General features: G+C 56.4%; 1 protein-coding gene across 3 annotated transcripts; it reads right to left on the reverse strand.

The window, feature by feature from the left end:
* Nucleotides 1–10,522: 10,522 nt before the first annotated feature.
* SFRP1 (secreted frizzled related protein 1) lies at nt 10,523–23,625 on the reverse strand. 3 transcript variants are annotated; one of them, XM_027667126.1, is made up of 3 exons: nt 23,030–23,625; nt 18,457–18,534; nt 10,523–12,602 (listed from the first exon to the last, which is right to left on the reverse strand). In XM_027667126.1, exons 1-3 carry the CDS (start codon nt 23,562–23,564, stop codon nt 12,280–12,282), a joined length of 936 nt encoding a protein of 311 aa, XP_027522927.1. In that variant the 5' UTR covers nt 23,565–23,625; the 3' UTR covers nt 10,523–12,279. The 3 variants fall into 3 exon arrangements, with proteins under 3 accessions (XP_027522927.1, XP_027522930.1, XP_027522928.1); XM_027667129.1 differs by lacking the exons at nt 10,523–12,602; nt 18,457–18,534 and adding an exon at nt 22,308–22,883; XM_027667127.1 differs by lacking the exons at nt 10,523–12,602; nt 18,457–18,534 and adding an exon at nt 22,308–22,886.
* Nucleotides 23,626–23,668: the final 43 nt, after the last annotated feature.

The raw sequence follows: 23,668 nt of genomic DNA on the forward strand, positions 1-23,668 counted from the left end.
CTGTCCCCACGAGGAACCCCCCAGTGCCCTCGTTCATTGTTCCTCTGGTTACAGCCGGCGGGAATCTGTGTGTTCTGGCTCCTGGATCTGCTCATCGGGAAAGCAGCGGCACAGAGCTCTGCTTAAAGCTCCTCTCTGCTCTGCTGGAGGCTCCACCGACACCCCAGCCCTTAAACTGCATTTCTGGGAGCCAAGAAACACCTTGGGGAGAGTGGGAGCATCTCTGCTCCCGCTTAGTCACATATGTTTAATCCAAGTGCTTGGAGGACACAAACCAGGCCCCCCAGATCCCAAAAAGAAGACTTTAAATCCTGAATCCTCTCTATTTTAAATTAGTCTTTTGCCTTTTAACCCTTGAGTGACTCTGCCTAGCTTTCCCAGCTCTCCTGCTGGAGGAGAAATTTCCTCCTCTAGGAAACAGAGAAACTAAGGACTTTCTGCACCCAATGCCTGCAGCAGCTGAGGCACTGGGACCTTCCTGGCCCAGCTGGAGTAGGTGACAACAGAATAGACACACATGTGATCAGGGAAAGACTGCCAGAGTGGCACCAGCTGCCCAGTTGAGGATACACCATCCATCTGGCATCTCCCTCTACATCTTCCCCTGCAGCACATCTCTGCCCTGGACCCTGCAGGACATAGAGCATCCTCTCTGGAGGGCTGACTATGGGAGGGAGACTGCAGGGGTCCCAGCCAGGAGCTCCAGCACCCCCAAAATGCAAGCACAGCTCAGACATCTACCCAGGAAAACCTGGGGCTGTGGAAGTCTCCTCCTTTGGCCAGCTGAGGTGAATCCCTGCACTAAACCACCAGGACAGAAGCCCAAGGGCCGGGTGGGCACTGCAGGCTGGCCTGGGATGAGATGTTGTCTGTGCAACGTATGTCAGATCCATCAAACCAGCTCTGCCGTGCTCAGCCTCCCGTCGGGATGAACAATGATATTTGCATCCACCACGAGCCAAGCAAAGCCAGAGAGTCTGCTGGGAAAGGAAAAAATCTGGAAGGGATGGGCTGTGTTCTGGGTCAGGGGTGAACCCCTCTGACTTTCAGCCTATACAAACCTCAGTGTGTTCCTGAGGGACTGGGAGAGAGCTGCTCACTGGGACACACGGGGTGTGTGGTACCCAAGGGGAAGCTTTTCTGACTGTGCCAGTGGCAGAGTCCTTGTGGGAATCCGCCGGAGACAGAGGGACTGGGAGTTTAGCCCAGAAGGCAGTTTACAAGAAAACACAAACAGCATTTTGGAAAGACCCTGTGCATTCCTGGGGGTGATCAGCTGCTCTCCAGGTGCCAGTCCACAGTCTGGGTAATGACCTGGGCCAGCAGCATGGCAGCTCTCAGCCAGGGCGTGTGATGGGTCTCAGAGGGGTGAGTGCCCAGCTCAGGGCCAGGGCTGCAGCTACTCCTGAATCACACAGCACATGGGAACCCAACTGCACAACCCAAGCCCCCCCATTCCTCCTAATGTTGTCACCCTGCTCAGGAGGACAGAGGAAGCACTCCATTCCATTCCATTCAGCAGATTCCCTTCAAGGAAGCTTTTATGGAAAGGCTCCACCATGAGTCTCCTTCTTAGAAAACCATCTTTGTCTTGACACAGAAGTGCCACGTACACACAGCCAAGCAACCCCTCCTCCTGAGAGCAAGACCTGCCACACAGCTGGTTCTGCAAGGAGCATCCCAGCATCTGCAGGGAGCCTGGGACACTGCAGGGTGTGAGTGCCACGAGAGGACAGCATGACGTAAGGGACAGGGCTGGCAGGAATCAGCCCCTCCTCATTCATTGCCTCTAACAAGAACAGCCCCTGGTCAGCACAAATTCTTTCATGTTCACTTACAACGTCTATTTATAATATCAACAAAACCACAGGACACAACAGCCTCAGCACGCTCAAGAGCTTCCAAGGGCTGGAGACAGAAGAGGGTTTCCACCAGCAGCAATTCCCCGGCAAAGGCCAGGGGGTTTTGTGGTCGGGGCTGTGGGCAGAGGTGCAGGAGAGCCGGCTCAGCCCCAGCTGTGGCCCAGCTGTGCTGCCCAGGGGCTGCAGGGGACATGGCCTGTCACAGGGACACAGCTCTGCTGTCTGTGGGCACTGCCCAGGCAGGACACAGCCTGGCTTGGGCCTCACCTGGGCTCAGCCTCCCAGGTTTCCATCGGATCCTGCACCAACAGCTCACCCCTGTTCTCCCCCCACGCCACTTCTTTACAAACCAAGTGGTAATACTTAAAAAAATGTCTCTTTCTGCTTGGAACCAGAGGTCTCTGACTGATGTCTGGGTTTGAAGCAACTCCTGCATCTGCCAGACCCTGTGGAGCACCCGGATCTCCTCAAGAGTCCTACCGAAGCCAGGACACATAAAAGCCAGTTCAGTCAGAGAAATGAATGTTTCCTTGGGATCCCTGAGCCCAGACACAACCAAGTTCCTTGAGGGCTTTAGGCCTGGCAGGACTCCTCCCTGCATGTCACATTTTTGGATAACCATATCCCATCACTTTGATGTATCTGTGGATTTTTGGTGCCTGCTGGAGCCAGGAGCGTTCCCGGAATGGCAGTGCCATTTCTGCCCCAGCCTTGCAGCACTCAGACCTTCCAGGGCCAACAGCAAATCCCCATCCCAGCTGGGCTCTGTCCTGCCCAGCAGCACTGCCAGAGTGAGCACAGCCCTGGGTACACAGCAGGGAGGGAGCAAAGCTCCAGGGCTGCTCCAGAGGCCAGCACCCCAGAGCTGCTGCAAGCCCAGCCCTTCTCCTTGTGCCTCCTACCTGCACCCTGAGCTGTGGCAGCTGCCCCGACCCCGGGGACACCTCAACCATCTGTATCACAGGGAGGCAGCACTGGGCTTTCCCAGAAAACACACTTTTTAACCCCCAGATGCATTTGGGATCGTCCAGGGGCTGCTGCTGGCACAGAGCCGGGTGGTTTGGCAGATACAGCTCTAAAGAAAAAGAGGGGGGAAAAACTGGAGGAAAAATGTCCCCTCCAGCCCTCTTGTTGAATTAAACCACATGTATATTTTTAAAATACAGCGGAAAGGAACAACTCTCCAGCACATGTTCGAGAGCAGAGTCTTATTTCAGAGATTTCAAAAAATTAGTGGCTGAATGCTGAAACAATATCGCCCTTAGACGGGGACATTTGGAAGTGATTAACGAGCCCCAACTCATGCGTTCAAAATAAAAAGTTAGTACCTCATGCTGGTAACAACTGTCAGCTACTAAAAAACTGGGGAGGGGGGAAGAAATCAAACTCAAACCCGCATAATCTAATGCTCCAAATCAGCAGGAGAGCACTGTCAAGCCCACCAACCTGCACCTTCCCCGGGTGCATCACCTTCAGAGCTCAGATGGGTGCCCCTCTCTGCTCCCACAGGAGGGCTCAGGGGACACCCCAGACCCCACAGCCCCACTGTGTCACCTTTCCAGGGTGAACAGGGCTGGGCTGGCAGCTGGGTCCCTTAGGAGCTGCTGACCAACCCTGCTCAGGGCACAGTCTGCAGAGCATGGTGGGAGCCACAGGGGATGGGGTTTGCCAGAACACTCTCCTTCTGCTTCCAGACTTGCTGTCTTTTAAATGATAAAAGCATGAAAACCTGCCCAAGCCCGTGCACTCCGTGCCTTGAAGGAAGCCCTGGGGGTGTAGTCGGCACAGGAGGGAGCTCCCAGTCCCTTTGAACGTCAAACCTGCTCTGCTCTGCAGGCACTTTTCAGCTTTGCAGCGAGGAGCAGGAGCCATCCAGCCCTGTGCCAGTGCTTCCCAGATCAAACAGTCCTGGAAGTCTCCGCTAAGCAAAACTCACACCTCACACCGTTTTGTAGAAGCTGCTTCTCACACCCCCAAATCTGAGGCTATTAAGAAGGACGTTTTCCCCATGGGCCCCGTGGCAGCCAGCCCAGGGAACAGGCAGCTCAGAGCAGCCTGTGGGGCTCCAGAAGCTTCTCCTGCACCCAATGACCAGCAGTAGCCCCAGCCACCCTTGGACTGTGCTGGGCTGCCCACCCCACACCAGGGCCACCCGGGCCTGGACCCCAGGGCAGGTGATGTGCCCATGGCAGGATGCCACAGCACATCCACAGCACATCCACAGCACACCCAGCCAGGGCAGGGCCGGGCTGGGAGCTGTGCAGGAATGAACTTCCCCACGTCCCATGTCTGAGAATTTAAAGATGGATGTTTTGAATTTGCTTCAGTCAAAAGAAACATTGGTAACACGACCAACATCTGGGAGCTTAAAATGAAACCAGACTGCTTCTCCTCTGCAAGGAGCAAACGTGTCCTCAGGCCGGGGCACCCGGCAGCCCCCGGCACTCACAGCCCTGCATCCCCAGCCACACCTTCCCTCCCCGCCTCAACAAAGATCTGGCCATTCCAGCAGCCCCCAGAAATTCATGGCATTTTAGAAATTAGCCCAGAATTTCCCCCACCCTTCTCATTTCTTTGTTTTGTTCTCAAGCCTGGCTGAATCACAAGCTGCTCCTCTGGACTGTGCTGGTCTGTGCCATGGTCAGGGGCTGGCAGCAGCCTGTCCTTGCTTCACACACGTGTGCACTGGCAGTGCCATCAGCCCAGGAGTCCAGGATATGCTTCCCATCCCCAGAGCCGACCAGATGTGGTGGCAGAACAATGTCAAACCCTAAATGATCCCGCTGGGACCAGGGAGAGCATCTCCATATCAGCACAGAGAGCAGCTGCCAAGACCTGGACCTCACAGCCTCTCTGGGCAACTGGCACCCAAGTCTGTCCAACATCCACAGGGAAAACTGTCTCTGCAGTCTGACACACCTCTCCACCTCTCCCCAGAGGTGAAGCTCCACGTCCAAGCAAAGGAATGTACAGCAGGGAACGGGAATTGGAGCTGATGGACAAGAGAGCATAGAAAGTTCCCAGAGCTGGAGTTGCAGCCCCTGAGAATCTGCCAAGGCTGAAGCATGGGGAGCTTTCTTAGCTGAAAGGCACTGAGTGCAATTCCAGCTCCTCTCAGGAGCATTCCCGAGCACAGATCGTTATTGTTATTATTTGCTTGTTTTGTTAATGGTATTGAACACGCTCTGAGACCCCTAATCACAGGGGAGATTACAGCAGCCTCCCGGAGGGCTGACAAACAGGCTGAGCAGGGCCAGGAAGAGCTGCAGTGACAGCATGTCCTGCCAGGAGCAGCTCTGAGGGGAGACGGAGGGATCAGGGCAGGGAGCAGCCCCCTCCCCGCTCCCCAGGCAGGCAGGAGGCTCCCACTGGGCTGGAAGGAGCCCAGCACAGCAGGAGCCTCCTCCAGCCCTCTGGGCAGCCCATGCTGTGACCACGAGCCTGTCCCAGTGTGTCCCCAGGCCCCCGAGCTGCCCTCCTGGGGCAGGCAGCCAGCACTCCCTCCAGCAGCAGCTATTCTGGGCTGGGGGGAAGTGAGAACAGTGTTTTGCCCCCGAGGGTGTTCCTGCAGCTGCTGGGGATGTGCCAGGATGCCACAGGGTCTCACCACCACCTCAGGAGGTGCTGGTGCACAGCAGCTCCTCTGCAGCCACTCGCCCCATCCAAGAGATTCCAATGCCTTGGGCACTGTGCTGGGGACAGTTCTGCCACTCCAGAGCACACTGTAAAGTCAGCAGCACATCATTTCCAAAAAGATTTGCCTCTCTGGGCACGTGGCAGAGGGACCAGCAGCAGAGCTCCCCAGACTGGCCCTCCCCTGCTCAGAGGTTTTCATGTGGGAAACGTGGGACTGGCCCTTCACAGCGAGCACAGGGCACACTCCAAACCTCTTCCCTTGATATCAGTCTCATGGCTTATCCCACAATTTTGTAAAATAGAAGGCGAATATTTTAAATGAAACATATTCCTCTCCTTGACACCAGGAATTATGAATTGATAAAGATTTCCTATTATCTTATAAAAATCTACCAGACCAATCCTTCAGCGAGGCCATGCCCATAATTGCAAGCAGATGTCTTTCCCTGCTGACACGTTAAATGGAAGCAGAAAGACCCGCTGCTATCTCCCATCAACAATTTGCACTAAAGCAGAGAACGGATTTTCACAGAGCTGGGCTGCTGGAGGAGGAGGGGGATTAGGTTCCTGCAGCCCAGGCGTCTCAGCGTTACAGCAAAACAAGGCAGCTCGGGGAAAACAATGAACTCTAAACAGTCCCTAATCCCAAAGTAACCAAAAGCTTTTGTGAAGGAAAATGAATTTGTGAAACTAATACTGCCAGGGCCCAGGGAGAGCGGGGGCTGAGGTAATGCAAGGGGAGGTGACCCAGCCGAGGAGCCCCCCCTGCAGCTCCCACGGACCCCCCCGGGGCAGCACCAGCTTTTGGGGTCTGTGTTGGTGTGGAGCTGTCCCGTCCCCTGGCGTGGCTGCAGGGCAAAGCACAGGGCCGGGAATTATCAATACAAGTGGAAGTGACAGGGTGTTTAGCAAACATTAAACCCAGGAAGCTTAAAAGGTCTTCCAGGATTATTAAATAAACATTCAGGGCGAGTGAGAGGAAAGACCATGAAGTGGTGAAGAAATTGCAAACACTCCGGAGCAGGCAGGCAGGGCTGCAAGGATTCAGCTGTGCAGGACAGTGTTTAATCATCACCCACAGTGATGCCTCAAGTCTCAGCAAGAGCTAATCCAGGAGGGGGACTTTAATAAAATCTTAATATCAGGCTAAATGTTTGTCAAAGACCATTTGACACACAAACGTGAGCATGCCAGCCAGCACCATGGGCTTGGCCAGGCCAACACGGCCCCACTGTCACAGGAGCCCCGGGAGAAGGCACGTGGCCTCACACAGCCACTTGTGGAACCACCTGGGAGCTCCCACACACAGCTCAGCCCTCTCCAGAGCTGTGTCTGCCCTTGCTGTGCAGGAGCTGAGGAGACTGGGCTGGGTGTGATCACCCCCACATGAGGATGACCCATTTAAAGGTGTCACATTTGCCTCAAGGGGCTGCAGTTTGTTATTTGGGGGGTTTAATGTGGTTCTGAACGCAGGAGAGGCTGCCCAAGGCAAAGGCCCTGATCTCCTCATTTCTTTCCAAGTAACAGCAGAGATACTCCCTCTCCACCATCCTTCTGGGGCCATAATTTATTCATATACAACATTACACCTCCCAGTAAATTAACCTCTCAGCCACATTAATAACTCAAGAGTTTGAAGAAAGATAGAGGCAGTGAAGCACTGAAGCAGAGGTTGCCAACAGCCCAACCTGCCCCAACCTAAGCTAAAGAAAAGGTAGAACAGCTTTGGTGGCAGCCCCACGGAGTCTCAGAGGGAGCCCTTCTTCCCACACCTCAGGAGCGGGAGCAGAGAGCTGGACCCCGAACCCTGCAGTGCTGACTGTACCAGGTATGGCTCCTGCCAGCCCTGTCCTGGCTTCCCTCTTCTCACTCTCCACAGCAATGCCTTGGCAAACATCTCCTGGTTGCCTCTAAAGGAAAAACTCTTCAGACAGCAGCGAGCTCCCCATCCGAGCTCACTCCTGCAGAAAGGAGGGACTGTTTGCTGGCTGCTCGTGGCTCTCGGGATCTTGGCAGGCTGTGAGAGGAGCCCGCTGTGCTGCAGCGTGCCCGTGCCCTCGCCCTGGCGGGTGGAGACAGATCCATCACTCTGCTGTGCCAGGAGGGGCCGGGGCCAGGGCTCCCCCGGCGCTGGCAGAGCCTGTGCCAAGGGCAGGGGCACGGCAGACCCCAGTCCCGCCACGCAGGCAGCATTCTTGTGGCAGGCTGCCGCCCCAGAGGAGATTCCAGCCTCTGATGGGAAGTCCTTGAAACAAAGCCCTCATTTTCCAAAGGTTGCGAGGCCACCGTGGCGCAGACGGGGCCACCCTGACAGGTTGATCTGCGCTTCCTCCCGCAGGGCTCTCCGGGCCAGGGCTCTGCCTCGGGCAGCCACGTGCTGCAGAGCTCCTGGACCCCGCACGTGGGCCTGTCTGCAAGGAGAAGCTCCCAAGAGCAGAGGAGCCGCCAGCTTGCCCCACTCCCCTTCCAAGGAGGACATTCGAGCGTGGCTCAGACACCTACAGAGTGCCCAGAGGGAGCAACTCATCCGACAGGCAGCACGCTCAGGGGCTCAGGTGGGATTACAGGGGAAGAAATAGAAATAAAAAAAGTCTGTTCCTCTGCAAAACGGGGATTTCAAAAGCACTTGCTGAAGACACTGGAAGACGTTTCTCCCTCCTGGCTCTCGGGGAGCCCGGTGCCGCCGCGGCGTGTGGAGCTGGGCTGGGATGGAAAAGGAGCCTCTGCGCCAGGGAACGGCGGTTTCCAGACACAGCTCTGGCCTTGGGGTGGAGGGTGGCTTTAATTACACGTATGTGTGTGTGTCCTTTTTAAGGGTCATCCAGCACGATGCAGTGAGAAAGCAGGGGCAGCCCCTGGAACACGGTGGAGCATTCTCTCTGCAGTGCCACTGGTGCTGGGGTGGGTGGAAGGAGGGTCTCGCTGTGGCTCTGCAGAACATTCCAGCTGAGACCTTGTGTGTTCACTGAGCAGCCCCTCACTGGGGGGCCCATCTCTAGCCATGGGGGGCTCATCTGTCCCCCCCTCCCCCTGGCACTGCACAGAGCAGGGATCACTGTCAGAGCAGCTCCATCTGCCTGCCAAGGGAAGCAGTTTGTCATTTCTGTTATTACTGCTTCTGTTATTTCTCAGTCACTTGTGCTGCAGTCACTGCAGCCCTGGGTTACCTGTTTGTGGAACAGCTGATGAAAGCAGGACCCTGCCTGTTTGGCTGATGAGCCCAGAGCAGCTGCTGCCTGTGAGCCCCTGACAAGCCAGTTCCAGGCTGGCACAGCCGGGGTGTGTCACCCCCTCGTCATGTACAGCGTTCACAGAGCAGGACACCAGGCTGGCACCCTCCCCTCCCCAGGAGAACCAGTCCTCCCCAGTTGCTCAGCAGTTCTCCCCCAGCAGAGGTCAAAGCAGAACGCAGACTGCCAGCAATGGGAAAAATTAATTGAGGGATGGAAGATGACTTTTTGTATAGCGTGAAAGAAAACTGTATTTGTTTATAACTGAACTACAACTGGAGGCCAGAAACTCAATTAACGGGCGGTACTCGACAGAAGGAATGCTGGAGCAAAGAAGATAAACATTATTGGGAGGATAAACTGAGTCACAAAAGGATGATATTTTATTTTAGGATTTAAGATTGTTACTTCTGATAAACCCAGGCAGACAGCAAGCCTGAGCAGCCCAGAGGTGGCACGTCCCTGTCCCCTGGACAGCCCTCAGCAGGGCAGAACTGAAGTTGTCTCCCAGCATGACACACGTCTTAAACTGAGCATTTACACAAATGCCTGTAACTTAAACTGGAACTCATTATAACAACCAGCATCTGACATTTTAAAATGTAAAATGTACCCATAAACTGCACAAACACACATCTCTCTGCTCCAGGGAATGCTACACCAGCAGACAGGCAGTGTCTGATTTAAGGAGCCTCTCATGCTTTCTCATTTCAGCCAAAGTCTGTTTGCTCCACATGATCCAGCATGAGCACGACTCCAGGACCTCGGGTGCTTTCTCCTTAGTCTACACTTAGACATTTCAGGTTTCAGTAGACTTTTCTTGTCAGAGAGTAACACAGGAAACCTAAAGACAGCAAATGCCCCCACATGCAGCACTTGACTGTGAGTCTCACTTTTTATATGACATAAAGATACTTCCAGAGTTGTCAGTTCCAAGAAGTCAGTGAAGGGACTGAGTTGGTAAATATTCAGCAAACACACTGCCTGGCTTCCTGCACCTCTTCAAATCTACCTGGTAATCACACTTTGTTGAGCAATCACAGACACCCAGCAGTGAAATGCACAAAGCAGAGCCCAAACCACCCCAGGCACCAGCTCTGAGCTGGGGAAAGGAGACCCCAGGCAGCAGCCCCACAGCACTGGCCTTACCTCTCTCGTGGTGTCAGCATTGCTGATGTCCCCGGCCAAATGTGCTGCAGAAAGAACTTGTTGCTTCCCCTGAGCTCTCAAACCTCCCCCTGCACCAGGGACCCAACTGGGACTGCAGCACATTCACCCTCAGGTGGGTAAAAAATCACCTTAATGCAAACAACCTGTGAGCTGCAGCCAGGACTGGCCAAAGCAGCAGGAGGTTCCCAGGAGGGGCCCTGCTCTCCCTGCAATGAGCTACAGCTGCTGCAGGCAGGCAGCAAGGAATCATGGATGGCATCACTGGGGCAGAAAGGACCTCCAAGGTCATTGAGTCCAACCTTGGACTGAACTCCACCACATCAACCACAGTGGCACCAAGTGCCACATCCAGTCATTTCCTGAACACCTCCAGGGATGGTGACTCCACCACTGCTCTGGGCAGCCCACTCCAACCCCCTGGGACTGCTGACAGCCCCCAGGCCAGCTCCTCTGCTGCCCTGTGTGCTCAGGAAGGGGAGCCAGGGGCGATGGAAGGTCCCTGCCCCGGTCCCTGCGAGGCTTTTATGGTGCTGCCACTGTGGGCACTCACAGACAACCAGCCTTTCACTCCACTTCCCACCCAGCTGGGTTTGCCAGCCCTCTCCATCACTCACCTCATCAATCTGTGATGTTAAAGCCTGTGGTTTGTTTATTTATTTCTTCACTGATAAAAGCACATTATCTACAATGATTAATTTTGCAATAAAGAAACAACACTACTACAAATGGTGGTCTAAGACAACCTAGTGGGACTCTCTACAAAGTTCATGTCCTAAATCCATCTCTCTGTTAGCTGTGAAACATCATTCCTCAGAGTGCTTGGCTTCTTCGTGGAATTCTTCTACAACCAAGTCCACAGCTCTGTTCCCACATGAGGAATAAACAGCACTCCTGAGCTAAGGAATAATTAATTTACCAGCTTTGAGTGGGCTTGGTTCAAACCTCAAAAATGAGGATTTGTTATTTCATTTAACCATGATACAGCAGGATTATCTCAGCTCTCAGATATTCATTCTCTTAGAGTATTGCTGATGGATGAGAATACTGAATGGAAGCAGGAAGGACAATGAATGTGGAATGATATGGGTCCATGGAAAAGAGAACTTGTCCAATTAACAGAATAATGCATTTCAGTTTGGTCGATAAATGCAATCATTCGGATGAGATACTCTTTGTCTTTCATAGACTATTTGAAATCATACAAACACAACATTTTGATTAGGGGGGAAAAAAATGTAGAATGATACAAAGCCAAGTTGTCACAGATCAAACAGACAAAGCCCAGCCTGATGGGTCCCACAGGGACAGCGAGGAGGGAAAGGCGGAGCCGACACTTCCCTGCAGCTCCAGGGGGACGAGTCCTCAGCCTGCTGCACTCTGGGACTGTGCCAGCAGCCTGGAGGGACCATCAGAACATCACTGGGGAAGTGAGGGAGCTGCAGGAGCTGCAGGAGCTGGCCCTGAGCTCCCCCCAGCCGGAGCCCCCGGGGGCCAACCCTTGAGGGGGCTCAGATGGAGAGGCAGCTCTGGGCACCAGCAGCACTGGGCACCAGCAGCACTGGGCACCCGTGCAGGGCACTGCCCCCCAGGCCGAGGGCAGGGCAGCTCAGCAGGACCTGCTGTGCTGGAGGCTCATGTGAGGCTGAAGGCACGGGTGGGGCACAGAGCCCCCTCTGCCCCCATGGCCAGTGCACAACTGCAGGGCACGGCCCGGGGGCTCCAGGGCTGCCAGGGAGCAGCACAGCCCTGGGCACGAGGGGCTCACAGCGTGGCAGAGGCCAGGGCAGGCACCTGGTGAGACACTGGAGAGATGCTGGTGAGGGAGGGCTCCAGCCCAGCAAGGCACCACAAGGACCTGGGGTTAAGGCTTAGACAAAGCACGTTTAGACTATAACGGGATTTTTTTTACAGTGAGGGCAATTAGGAGGTTTTCTCAGAGGTTGTAAGGGGACTGTGAGGATGGGATGTCTGTCTGATCAGCCGGCTCTGGTTCGTACAGGAATTCAGGGCGATCCTGCAGCCATGAAGACAGGAGTGACATGGTCACAAGGGTCCTTTCTGCAGGTGTGTAACCTCTGGACATCGCCTCACACCCCTCTGCTTGCCCTCTTTACCTGACAGCTGCTATTTGAATGGCTGTACATGTCTGTGGAGTGACAGGTCTTTAGATGCCGTGGACAGACACCGTGTGTGACCCCAGCGACTGTTCGGGGCACACATGTGGCACGCCCAGGCCAGTGGGCAAACACTGACAGCAGGGGTGTGGGAGGGCTGGGGTCACTGAGGGAGCTCTGAGGAGCAGGATGGAGCAGCAGGAGGGCTTGGCTCCAGCACCCCTGCTGCAGAGGGGCGAGCCCAGCCCGGGCAGCGGCTCTCCCGCATCACTTGAACACGGACGGAAACGTCGGGCAGTCGGGAGACTTCATCTTCTTCATGAACTTCTTGAACTCCTTGTTCTTCTTGTCCCACTTGTAGATGGCTGTCAACAGGTACTGGGTCTTCACCTGACGGCCCATGATGAGGAAGTAGTGGCCGAGGTTGTCCAGCTGATGGCAGGGACAGTCTGCCCCGTTTTTCAGGAACAGCACCAGCTTCTTCAGGTTCTTCTTCCGGATGGGCCCCAGCTTCAGCGCCTTCCTCTTCCGTGGGATGATCATCTTGTCCCCGTTCTCCTTCTTCACTTCCTTTATGGTCATCTTAAGAGCTGCAAAACAAGCCAGAGAGAGGGGAAAAACAACACAACTCCTGAGCAGCCTTCACCGGCACAAAGCCTCAGCTAAGTGAGGCTGGGGGTGAGGGGGCACTGGCACCATGGCCCCAGGACAGCAGCAGTGCCCTGCCCCACTGCAGACATCCAGTGCCCCACTCCTGCACCCCCTTTGTCCCCGCTCAGCTCCTGCACCCCCTGCTCAGTGACATGGCCCGTGGTGTCACTCACACCCCTGTGCCTGAGATGGAGCCGCCCTCACACCCGGGAGAGCATCGAGGTCAAACACTGACGTCTCTGTTCCCCTTCCCCAGCAAAGCATCCAGCCCTTTCTGCTTGAGAGGGGACTTGTTCAGCTCCCGGCGAGCTCTTTGAAAGAAAAACGTTAGCTAAGTAAACAGGGTGATTTCCCTGCTCTGGAGGCATGGAGAGATTCTTGAAAGGATCATTTAAAAGGTCAATTTGGCTTCTCAAGCATTTGTTTGCAGTCACACCGGCCCTCAGGTGCCTGTGAAACAAGTTTCCAAGCACTGGGAGTCTCTGCATGGAGCTGAGGAGATCCAGTCACAGAGCCTAAAGGGCCCAGAACAGACATGTGCCTGCACCCTCCCCAGGAGAAGGGGAGTTGGTCTGATACAACTTCCATGGAAAATAGTCTCCTCTTTGGGTTCAACATTTTCCCGAGTTAATCCCAAAAAATAAAATTAATGTTCTTTTGCCTGACCATGAAAAAGAATTTTGCATACATGGTAAAAATGATGAAAATGTGTTGTACATTAAAGTATCACGTCTGAGCCATTTGGCTTTGCCTCCTTTTTGGGGAAAAGCACATATGGCCAAAAATTACTAACACATTTCCAAGGTTTGGGAGTTTACTTCAGAGCTGCAGATAACTGGTGCTCAGAGAGGTGATTAATTGGCTGCTGTCCCTTCTCATTTGAGTCCGAGGGCGGGTGCAGGCAGCCCACAGGAGCCTCTGGCTCCGCAGCATCGTTCCTTGAAGTCTGTGCAGCAGCAAACACGTGTTGCTTCCTGGAAGGCAGCGCTGCTCCCCCCTCCAGCAAGAGATGGCAGCAGGACAGCGCTGCCAACCCCGAGCAGCAGCACAGACATCACCCTCTGCTCCCATCCACTGCCCTGGCAACAGGGACAGTGGTGTTTGCCTGCCCCTGTGCCAAAAACACTGCTGGGTTTGCCAAGAGCCCTGTCGTGTTACACTGTTACTGTACAGGAAAGTAATCCAGGACTGGAAACCCAACAGAAATTTTCATTCCATCCGTTTTCCAAATTCAGGATGTTTAAGAAGCTAAAGAGGTTCCAGCTTTAAAGAGCTAGAGATGCTGAACCAGATCAGTTTGCAACAAATCTGGAAAATGAAGTGAGTGGTTTTCAGGCAGCTCTAAACTCCATGACATAACTGGGCAGCAGCAGCAACATCCCTCAGTGTGAGCCTCAGCTTCTTTATCTGTGCTGACCTGGAGCCCTTGCACTAAGCACAGGAGTGGCCAGTGCAGGAGGGATGTAAAACACCATTACAGTGGCACAATAAGAGACTTCTGTGAAATGGCTTGTTTGCAGACTGCTCTGCTGGGATCACTGCAAGGCTCGATCCTGTTGCTAGAGGAAGAAAAGGACCTGGCAGCTGGTGCAGGAGCTGTCCTGCTCCAAGCATGGAAGACAAAGGAGGCCTGGTAATCCTGTGCTGTGGGAGCTCACAGCTGCTCCCTTCCCTGCACACTGAGCCAGCGATGCAGGTTCATGGGAGCTGCCCAGGGGAACCACAAATCCAGATGTGAACCAAAACCTCATCCAAACCTTGCTCGTGCAGAGCAGCACATGGAGCCAAGATGGGAGAACGCCAAGGGGGATGAAGGAGGAGGCAGATCAGGGGTGCAAATAGTTTGTGTCAGACTCCACTCTTCCCAGCAGTGATGTCCTTGTCACCTGCAGTGCTGCCCAGGTGAACACAGCCTGGCTCAGGGAGCACCAGGCTCCAGCTGCCTGCAGTGCTGCAGCCTGAGCAATCACAGAGCACGAGGACCTCTGCTCAGCCCTCACCCCCCTTCAGTGACCCGGCCCCCCTGGCTCCCCAAATTGGGCCACATTCCCACAGCTCCAACCCATGTTCCAGGTGAGGCCCCCGGGTATCAAAGCCGTGTTCCCACGCACACCAGGCCAGCAGCACCCAGGGGAAAATTGTTCCCAGTGCACATCCCACTCCCAGAGCTCCCCATCCCACAGCAGGAGGCGGCCCCTGGCTCATGGCTTTCCTAAAACCCAGGGTTTGGCAGGGGGGACCCCGGTGCAGTCGCTGCTGGGGCAGCTCGTCTGGCACCTCCCCAGCCCTGGGAACGCCCCTGCGGCGGGCGAGAGGATCGAGTGGGATGGATGGAGCCTTGGCTCAGGGCCCCAGCTGAGCTGCCAAAGCAAACAGCTCCTCACTGGGAGCCTTGGCCTTTCTGCTCCCCCCGTGCTGCACCAAATCCGCCTCAGCGCCGAGCAGGAGAAGGGCCAGAATCGCCTCTGAGCCCCCGGGATGTGTTTGCTTGGACACACTAAATCTTCAGCCGTGGCTGCCAGGCAGGAGCTGACCCCAGGAAGAGACCCAGAGGGCTGCCCACAGCACAAGCACGTGCCACCTTTCCAGTTCAGCAGCTGCACAGGCTGCCTTGGCATCGGCTGCAGCACTGGCACCCACTGCCCCACCTGGCACAGGAGCCTGTCACCAGGACCCTGCCTCTGGTGTTCTCCTGCCTGCACGGGCCCCACTCCAGCACCTCATGGGCAGGAAAGGAAATGTGAGAGAAGGGAAAGCTCCACTGTTCCTTCAGCCTCATTTCTCCTTCCTTTAGAAATCACTGAGAAGGAGGAAACCTGCCAGAAGACACATTAGGGCTGTAACAGGAGAAGACTGCAGGCGAGGAGCTGTCAGTCACCGGGAGAAAATAAACAGCATGTATTGATTGTTCTGCAGTCCCCAGTGCCACAGAGCCCGTTCAGCAGGATCCCCTCAGACCCCAGAGAAAGGGCAGAAACAATAAATAAAATCACTAAGAGAAACAGAGCATGGAATGAACTCCAGGAGTAAGAAACAAGCGCTGGCTGCAGCCCAGGGCAGCCGAGGGAGGCAGCAGTGGGGGCACGGGAGGCCGATCTCACACTTCCTCTTGCATCCCTCCTGCCCCAGCACCTCAGCACTGCACCAAAACCTACACTGCAGCAGTGACACCCCTGGGCCTGCCCCAGCCTCCTGCACGGCTCTGTGCCCGGGCCAGGGGCCTGGCACCCCTCACTGACACCCCACCAGGAGCTGTCCTGCCCTTGGAGGAGCTGCCGAGCCACCTCAAACCAGCACCCAGAGCCCACAGTCACCACTGCTCAAATGAAGCCAAACCCAGAGTTCTGCCAGACCACGAGGCTGGCAGTCCCCTGGCACCACTCTGAGCCCCAGCACCCTCTTCTGCCTTTTCTTTACAGCCTCCCTGTGTTCACAGCTGGCTGCAGCCCTCTTCCTGCGCTGTCCTCAAGATCACTCCCAGGGCTGCCACACAGCCACCTCCTACCCTGGCACAGCCACATATCTGTGGTGGGCAAAGTGCTCCTCACCTCTTGTCTGTAACGAGCTCCTGGGATGTAAGAGAAAGCTCCAGTAACAGTTACGGTGGGAATCGGTGCAGAACCCACCAACAGCTGCCCCATGCAGCACATGTTAGTTTAAACATTTATTGTACATGTCTGGCTTTGATGAGGATCTGTAACCTGTCAGCTGCCAGTGTTTACCTTGGTGGATGTGCATGAGGAACCTCAGTCTGAAGGGTCGGGAGTTTATTTTAGAGCCAGATAAACAGCTCTCCTTGAGAAATCACCCCACGACAGTAAAGCCCCAAGACTAAACAAAGATCCAAGGGCCACGCACTGTGCTTTGGGAAAACTTCCTGAAGCCCACATCTCCTCTGCTCAGCCCAGCTGAGACATCCCCCCGAGCCCTCGTGCTGCCTTCCCTCAGAGGGCACAGGTAGGACCTGCATTGCATCCCAGCCCTTGCTCCTGCTCCCCAGCTGGCTACAGACTGGCCACATCTGCCAAGAAATATTTCCACCCTCTGGACACTGTCACCACAGTATTTCCCAATAACAACTTACACTGTGGGCAAGTCACTGTCCCAAGGCTCTCTGCCCAGGCCACGAATTCCTCTGGTTTGGCCTCTGCTCCCCGTTGTGTAACTGTCCCAGACCACGGGAGGATATTTAGTGGCAGAAGCTGACGACAAGCATGTGGTTAAACTTGTTATTTGCCTTCCTGGCACTTGCCCACCAGCAGGATGCCACCTCAGCTCACTCTTCACACACCTCTGGCAAGGTGATGGGGATTGCAGTGACCCTGCTGCCACCGGCTGTGCCCCTCGCTCCTCCTCTGGGATGCAGCTCCCCAAGCCAGAGCCTCGGCAAGCCCAGGCAAGCAGCCCCTGCCCCAACCAGCTGGGCTGGTCCTGGAGGCCACTCGCTCCCTCTCCCACCACCACCTGGGAGCTCCCCCCAGTCTGTCCCCATGCCATCAGTGGGGAGCTGTGGTTCAGCTCCCATCCCGTGCCCGCCCAGGGCAGAGCTCTGAGCACCCCGGCTCACCCCGCTCTGAGCACCCAGCATCTCCTGCTGCCCAGCCAGGCTGTGCACTGAGTGCCTGCTCCCATTCCCCGACCCACCAGGAGTATGCACATTCCTGGGAAACTATTACATGGGTGTTCCTGTTGATGCTTTTCCCTCTCAGAAAAAGCCTGAGCTGAACTTAGGACTTCTGGCATACCAAATCTGCAGGAGAGTCGAGAATTCATTTCCAGCAGAAAGGGTAACACGCCAGCATGCAGAGCAGGTTTGGGTTTGCACAGCACACTCTGGCACAGGGCACATTCGAGTGTTAATCCCCCAGGAATGCACACCTTGTTCAATATGCCTTTAATAACCTTCCGGGAAAGTTACATACACCAGCAAGGATGTCAAAACCAGTTAATTCTGGGCTTGATCTGAGAAAGCTAATATTTTTCCCTGTGATAATCTTTTTTTTAGAATGAAGTTCAGTTTACCTCCGATTGTCTGACTCACTCACTCACTCACTCACAATATATTTAGGACACAGCTTTCAAATAGCTCTGCATTTTTAAGCTCACAGCTTGGCCCTAGCTAGACAAGGACTGGCTTTGGGTTTTTATGCTTAGATTTGACAAGAGCAGCATAACTTTGCTATAAAGAAATAACAGCAGCACAAGCAATCTGGGGGAAAAGGAGGCTGGTCTCCTCCTTCGTGCTTGCAGGCAGAATAAGGGTCCATGCTACACACTATTCCTGCAAGCACACAAAAGCTTGGGAACACCAGGGTTAAGTCACAACCCCCCCTGAGTTCCCCAAAGAACCGGCACTGCCACTTCTGCCCCATCCCCTGCAGCAGCACTGCTGCTCTGGCAGGTGACCCCAGGCCCCACAGTTGCCCAGGACGAGCAGGAGGGATGCCCAGCACTGCCCCTGGGCCAGGCAGTGTGCGGGCACTGCCTCGGGACCCGCCGGCCCTGTGCTGCCGTCCCTGTCCCCCAGAGCTCGGCAGCGGGCACATCCCGCACACCCAGCCCAGCCCCGCACACCCAGCCCAGCCCCGCACACCCAGCCCAGCCCCGCCGCAGCGCCCTCCTCCACGCACCCACACTGACATCTAGAGGCACAGGCTGCTGGCCTCGGGGACAGACTGGGCCACATGCCACCGTCCCGGGCAGGGCAGCGGGGGGACCCAGCGGTCCCTATCCAGGAGCCGTGCTGGCCCTGCCCACCCGGGAACACCCCGTGCCCCCCCTGCTCCTCCTCACCGAACTCGCTGGCACACAGGTGCTCCACGATGGCCTCTGACTTCATCTCGTTGTCGCAAGGGGGACACACAGTCGTTCCTGGCAGGAGAAGAGAAGCAAAGAGAGAGGCAGTGAAAAGCCAGCTCGAGAAGCACCACAGAGCCAGGCTGCCCACACTGCCAGACCGCTGCCCTTGAGGGGGGCACGTGCCCAGGCACCCTGCCCGGGTTCCCAGCTCCCAGCTCTGCAGGACAACACCCTGCCTGGGGCCAGGAGCCCTCCACCAGATCACAGGGCAGCGCTGGCCACGGGCAGCCTCCTGCCAACCCCACTCCAACGCTGTCAGTGGCCCCAAGGCCAGACACAGGCAGGGGCAGGCAGCTGCCGACAGCAAGAAGACAGCCCTGGCAGGGAGAACAGTTCTCAGGACCAGGCACTCAGCTGAGGGGACCCTGGCCCACAGCCTGCTGACATTCCTTCCCCATGGCATGCCCAGGTGAGCACAGGGTGCCCCAACCCCAGCACAGCAGGAGGACAGTGCCCACGGATGGCTCATGCACCAAGGGGCCACCCCGGTGCCAGGCAGGGGGGTTCAGGGCTGGGACAGCCCAGCTCAGCACAGTGTTCCCCTGGGTGCTGGGGACCACCCTGCAGGCTGCCCAGGCAGCGCTTGGCTAGCCCCTCACTGCCCTCCCTCCCACCCTGTCCCAGAGCAGGGTCATCTTTGCTTCTTTGTTTTGAGCCCAGCGCAGCCTCACGGCTGCAGAGGAGCAGAGCTGGCTCTGCTCATCAGCCCTGGGCAGGGGCCAGCATCTGCCTCTTGGGAAACTCCAGCCCAGGAGGTTTCACTGGGACATGTCCTGGGAGGAAAGCTCACTGCACCCAGAGAATAAGAATCTGTTTCCAGGTTCCCATCTGCAGCCAGAGCAGAGACCACCCAGCAGCACAGACGCAGATTTGCGCTACTGGCAGATGAATTTATGGAGCTGGGAGATGCTGCTTGTTCCTGGTCCAGCAGGATGGAGGGCTCTTCCCACACAAGGGAGTTACTCTCAGGGACAAGGCTGCAGCAAAACATCTGCCGGTCCCTGCGTGCAGACCAGCAGCCTCCCAGCCCTCAGCCAGGCCAGCAAACCCACAGCATTGCTGCACTGAAAGAGCAGAGAGGTGTCCCAGAAAGAGAGGGCAGAGCTGGCGAGGGGGGCACGGCCACGACCACAGAGTCATGTCTGCTCAGCCACAGAAGCCCCACAGGGGTTCAGGCGAGACATTTGTTTTCTGTGGCTTGTTCTTCCCCTCTCACCACCCCTAAAATCTGTTCTGTGCCAAATGCTAATTCCTGGGGACATGCACCACGACTTTATTAATCACACATGCAGAGCAACTGGCCTTCCACTCGCCCCTCTGTGCCAGTCACAAGTCAGCCTTCACAGCAGCAACAGTCAACTGCACAGTCCCACTCCTGGCACCTCTGTACCTGTGGGATCTGCCCATCACCTGGGTAACCTCCTCTTCCAAAACCCTAATGTGCAATTGCCACCATTACCATCTTAACTCAGAGTGACACAGGCAGAGGCCAACCTCTGGGGACACAATGACATCCCCAACACTTTATTTTTAAAATCAGCAGTCAGAATATTTTCTTCAGGCCGCACATTTAACGAGCTCATGACAAGGGAGAGAGGGTGCTCCCAGGAGGGAGACAGCCCCAGTGCTCCATCTGCTGCAGAGCCAGGAGTTCATCACTGTGCTGGGGACCACCCTCAGGAACAAGGGGGGGTTCCTGCCATATCTGGGTAACCTGTGCCAGCGTTCTACTACCCTCACTGCAAAAAAACTTCCTTTTATCCAATCTACATCGACCCATCCTCCAGCCCTGTCACAGCACAGACGTGCAGGGGACACTGTCCCATGCCAACAGGGAGGGAAATTGTCCTCTGCTCTGGGACACCACATCACGCCATGGTCAGGACCACAAATGACAGAGGGCTGGCCAGCTCTGGCACAGCTCTGTACCCCAAGAAAACTGCTGTTCTGTAAAGCCACAGCTCCCCCAAAACCACCTGCCCTCCCAGCCCCCCTGAGGCACCGTGGCCGAGGTCTCCAGCCCACCCTCCTGGCCCACTGCAGGTCAGCTGGGGCCTGTCTGCAGCTGACGGCTCGACTCCAAGCACAACCTCAGCCTGCTTCCAGCTCGCTTGTTCCCTGCTGACCATTTTCCAATGCCTGGCTGTAGAGCCAGCTTACTCCAGGGGCAGGAGAAGGAATGTGTAATGCTGTATTAATCTGCAATTCCCCTGATGCATCCCGTGGGCCTGCAGGCTTTACCGCCTGTGCTTAAGGAGAAAGGAATTCAACAGGTCAGCTCTTTGAGAGGCAGAAACAAATTCCAATTTCAAGGTGTTAATGGGGAAAAATACTGAAAGGACTCGTTCTTATTAGTGCCGAGAGAAAAGGGGGGACACTGCTGGGTTCTGACCCTCTTTGAATCAACAGGAAACACCCCAGTGCCCAAAAGCAAAGGGGCTCCAGGAGCTGGCACTGGCAGAAAACACAGACAAACAGGGAGCCCACGGCAGAGCCCAGACAGAGGGAAGGACCCAACCAGCACAGGGACAAGGGCTGAGCTGCAGCTCACCCAGGAGGACTCAGCATCTGCAGGAGGTGGCAGTGCCAGAGCCGAGGTGAGGGGTCTGGCCCCTGCTGTCACTGAGCTGCCAGTGGATCCTCTGCAGCACCCAGGAGACCCGGCAGTGCTGGCTCACAACTCACAGTGGCTGCAGTTAACTTGGAGTTTGCTCTGCTCACTCTGAGCTCTTTGGGGCACCAGAAGAAAGCAGTAGTGTCCCACCCCAGTGCCGCTGCCAAGACAGGTCTGAAAGGTGATCAGAAAGTTGTTAAAACTACACATGGAAGAACTTGGCCGATGCTGCTCATCTAGAAGACTGTTCCCAGGTCCTGGCTCATTGTCTGTAAAATGAATGACTTGCAAACAGCTCAGACTCTATTTCAGACCTTGGAAGGGGCAGCTCAGACCCAGCTGCCCCAGGAGCATGCTTGGCTGCAAGTCCCTGGGGAATAAAAGCAACCTTTGTACCTGCAACACAAGACACGGCTGCGGTCTTGACCAAGGGTCCAGGTTCACACAGGACATATTATTTCAGAGCCTTCCTGGAAAACAAAGAGCTTCCTCCAGCAATCACATCAGTAAGGGCAAGCCAGTGTGGCTGTACTGCCATCAGTGTCAGGAGAGGCTGGGTCACTGGGAATGAGAGCAGCCAGAGCTCAGCCCCTGGCACGGGCACAGGCTTCACACTCCACCTGGCTCTGGATGCCACTGTGAGATGTGACACGGAGCTCCTCTGGGTGCCAAGCTTGGGTGTCCCCCGTGCCTGCCAGCCCACACCCACAGCCCTCCATGTGCCCCACAAGGCTCCTAGGGACCCCTCTGCTGCAGGACACCCCTTCCTGCCCATATTGGAAGGGCTCCCTGAAGTGTAAGTCCCTCCAGGATGGGCAGGATGACCCTGCACGGTCCCTGCCAGCTGGGTGAGGGCTGCCAGCCCAGCACCACACACAGCCTTTGTCTGTGCAGGTAACTGCAAAGCACAGCTGCCCCTCCAGAGTAGCTTTGGACACAGTGCAGAAACCACAGCAACAGTTCAGCCCCCCATCCCTGACCCCCAGCTCCTCCCAAGCGCCGGCACTCCCATGGAATCGGGAGTGCCCATCACTATCCCAGGAGTGCCAATCCCTTCCAATGAGGCTCTGCTCCCCAAAAAGCACTGCACTCTCTTAGAGCCCTCTGCCATCTCCCTCTACAAACATCCCTCCTTCCAGCCTCTCCCGGTTTCCGACAGCGAATGCCAAAGTGACATCAGGATATTTATTTATTGTAAAGTTTCCAGCAACAAGCCAGACTCACTGCAACTCAAACAAACAAGCCAGTCTGGCACCACAGAAACGTGCCACACGCAATGGGAACAAACACGAACCACGTCCACTTTCCCTGGTCATTTCTTGGCAGGTCTCTTGCCCCAGCTCCAGCTCCAGCCCACCCGAGGGCAGGGCTGGGTCTCACTGCCACCGGCTGCCCCGTCTCTTGCCCCAGGACTGCAGGGGACGCGGGGGATCCCTCCAGAACTACAGTCACTATTGACTGCAGCCAGCCAGCCATGCTGCGAGGGGCACGCACCCTCCTGCTGCCCGGAGCAGCCCTGCAGGAGCTGGGCTGGGGAGCAGAACCGCGGCCAGGGCACCGCAGCACCTGAGCACGGAGGGTCGGGCCCTGGTCCGCCAGGGCTGCAGCCCAGCCCCGGTGCACCCCCGCCGTGCCCCACACAGCCTGTCCCGAGGCTTGGCTCCGGGATAGGGATGAACAGCTGGCAGGGCATCCTGCCTCCCTGGGGACAGGAGTGTGCCGCGAGTGCTCGGAGGCTGGAGGAGGGCTGCTGCCAAGAAGCAGAGTTCAGGTGAGCCTCCTCTTGCCGCAAGACCCCCTTCGGTCCCACGCAGCCCCTCCTGGGCTCACAGCTGCTCTGTCAGCTCAGACAGCAGTGCCAGGAGCAAGGCTGCAGCACCGGCCATGCCTTACCTTTGGGCCTGGAGACCTCGGTGGCATTGGGAGTTGTCATGGCAATGCAGACGTCATCCTGGGGAAACTGGTCACACTTGAGCATCTCTGGCCAGAAGAAGCCAAAGAACTGCATGACGGGCTCACAGGAGTCACGGACGGCCTCGCAGAGCCAGCGGCAGGGGTAGACCGGCCGGTCCAGGCAGACGGGGGCGAAGAGGGAGCAGAGGAAGACCTGGGTACCCATATGGCAGTTCTTGTTGAGCAGTGGCACCCAGCTGCTCGCCTGGTGCTTCACCTCGGCCATGGTCTCGTGGTCCAGCAGGTTGGGCAGCACCATCTTGTCGTAGCCCACGCTGTGGCAGAGCCGCAGGTCGGCGGGGATGGCCACGCACTGGTGGGGCTTGGCGTAGAAGCGCCCGCCGGGGTAGGGGCCCAGGTCGGACTGGTAGCTGACATAGTCGTACTCGCTGGCCCCGCCGCAGGCCAACAGCCCGGCGGCCACGGACAGCAGCGCCCGCAGGGCGGCCCCGCCGGGCCCCCTCACGCTGCCCATCGCCGCCGGCCCCGACGGCGCCGCCCGCTGCCGGCGGCCCTTCCCCGCGCCCCACGCCCGGCGGCCCCTCTGCCGCGCCCTACCCGGGCCCCGATCCGCCGCCC

Source organism: Corapipo altera, unplaced genomic scaffold, assembly GCF_003945725.1.
Source record: "Corapipo altera isolate COAL_440 unplaced genomic scaffold, ASM394572v1 275, whole genome shotgun sequence".
Lineage (NCBI taxonomy): Eukaryota > Metazoa > Chordata > Aves > Passeriformes > Pipridae > Corapipo > Corapipo altera.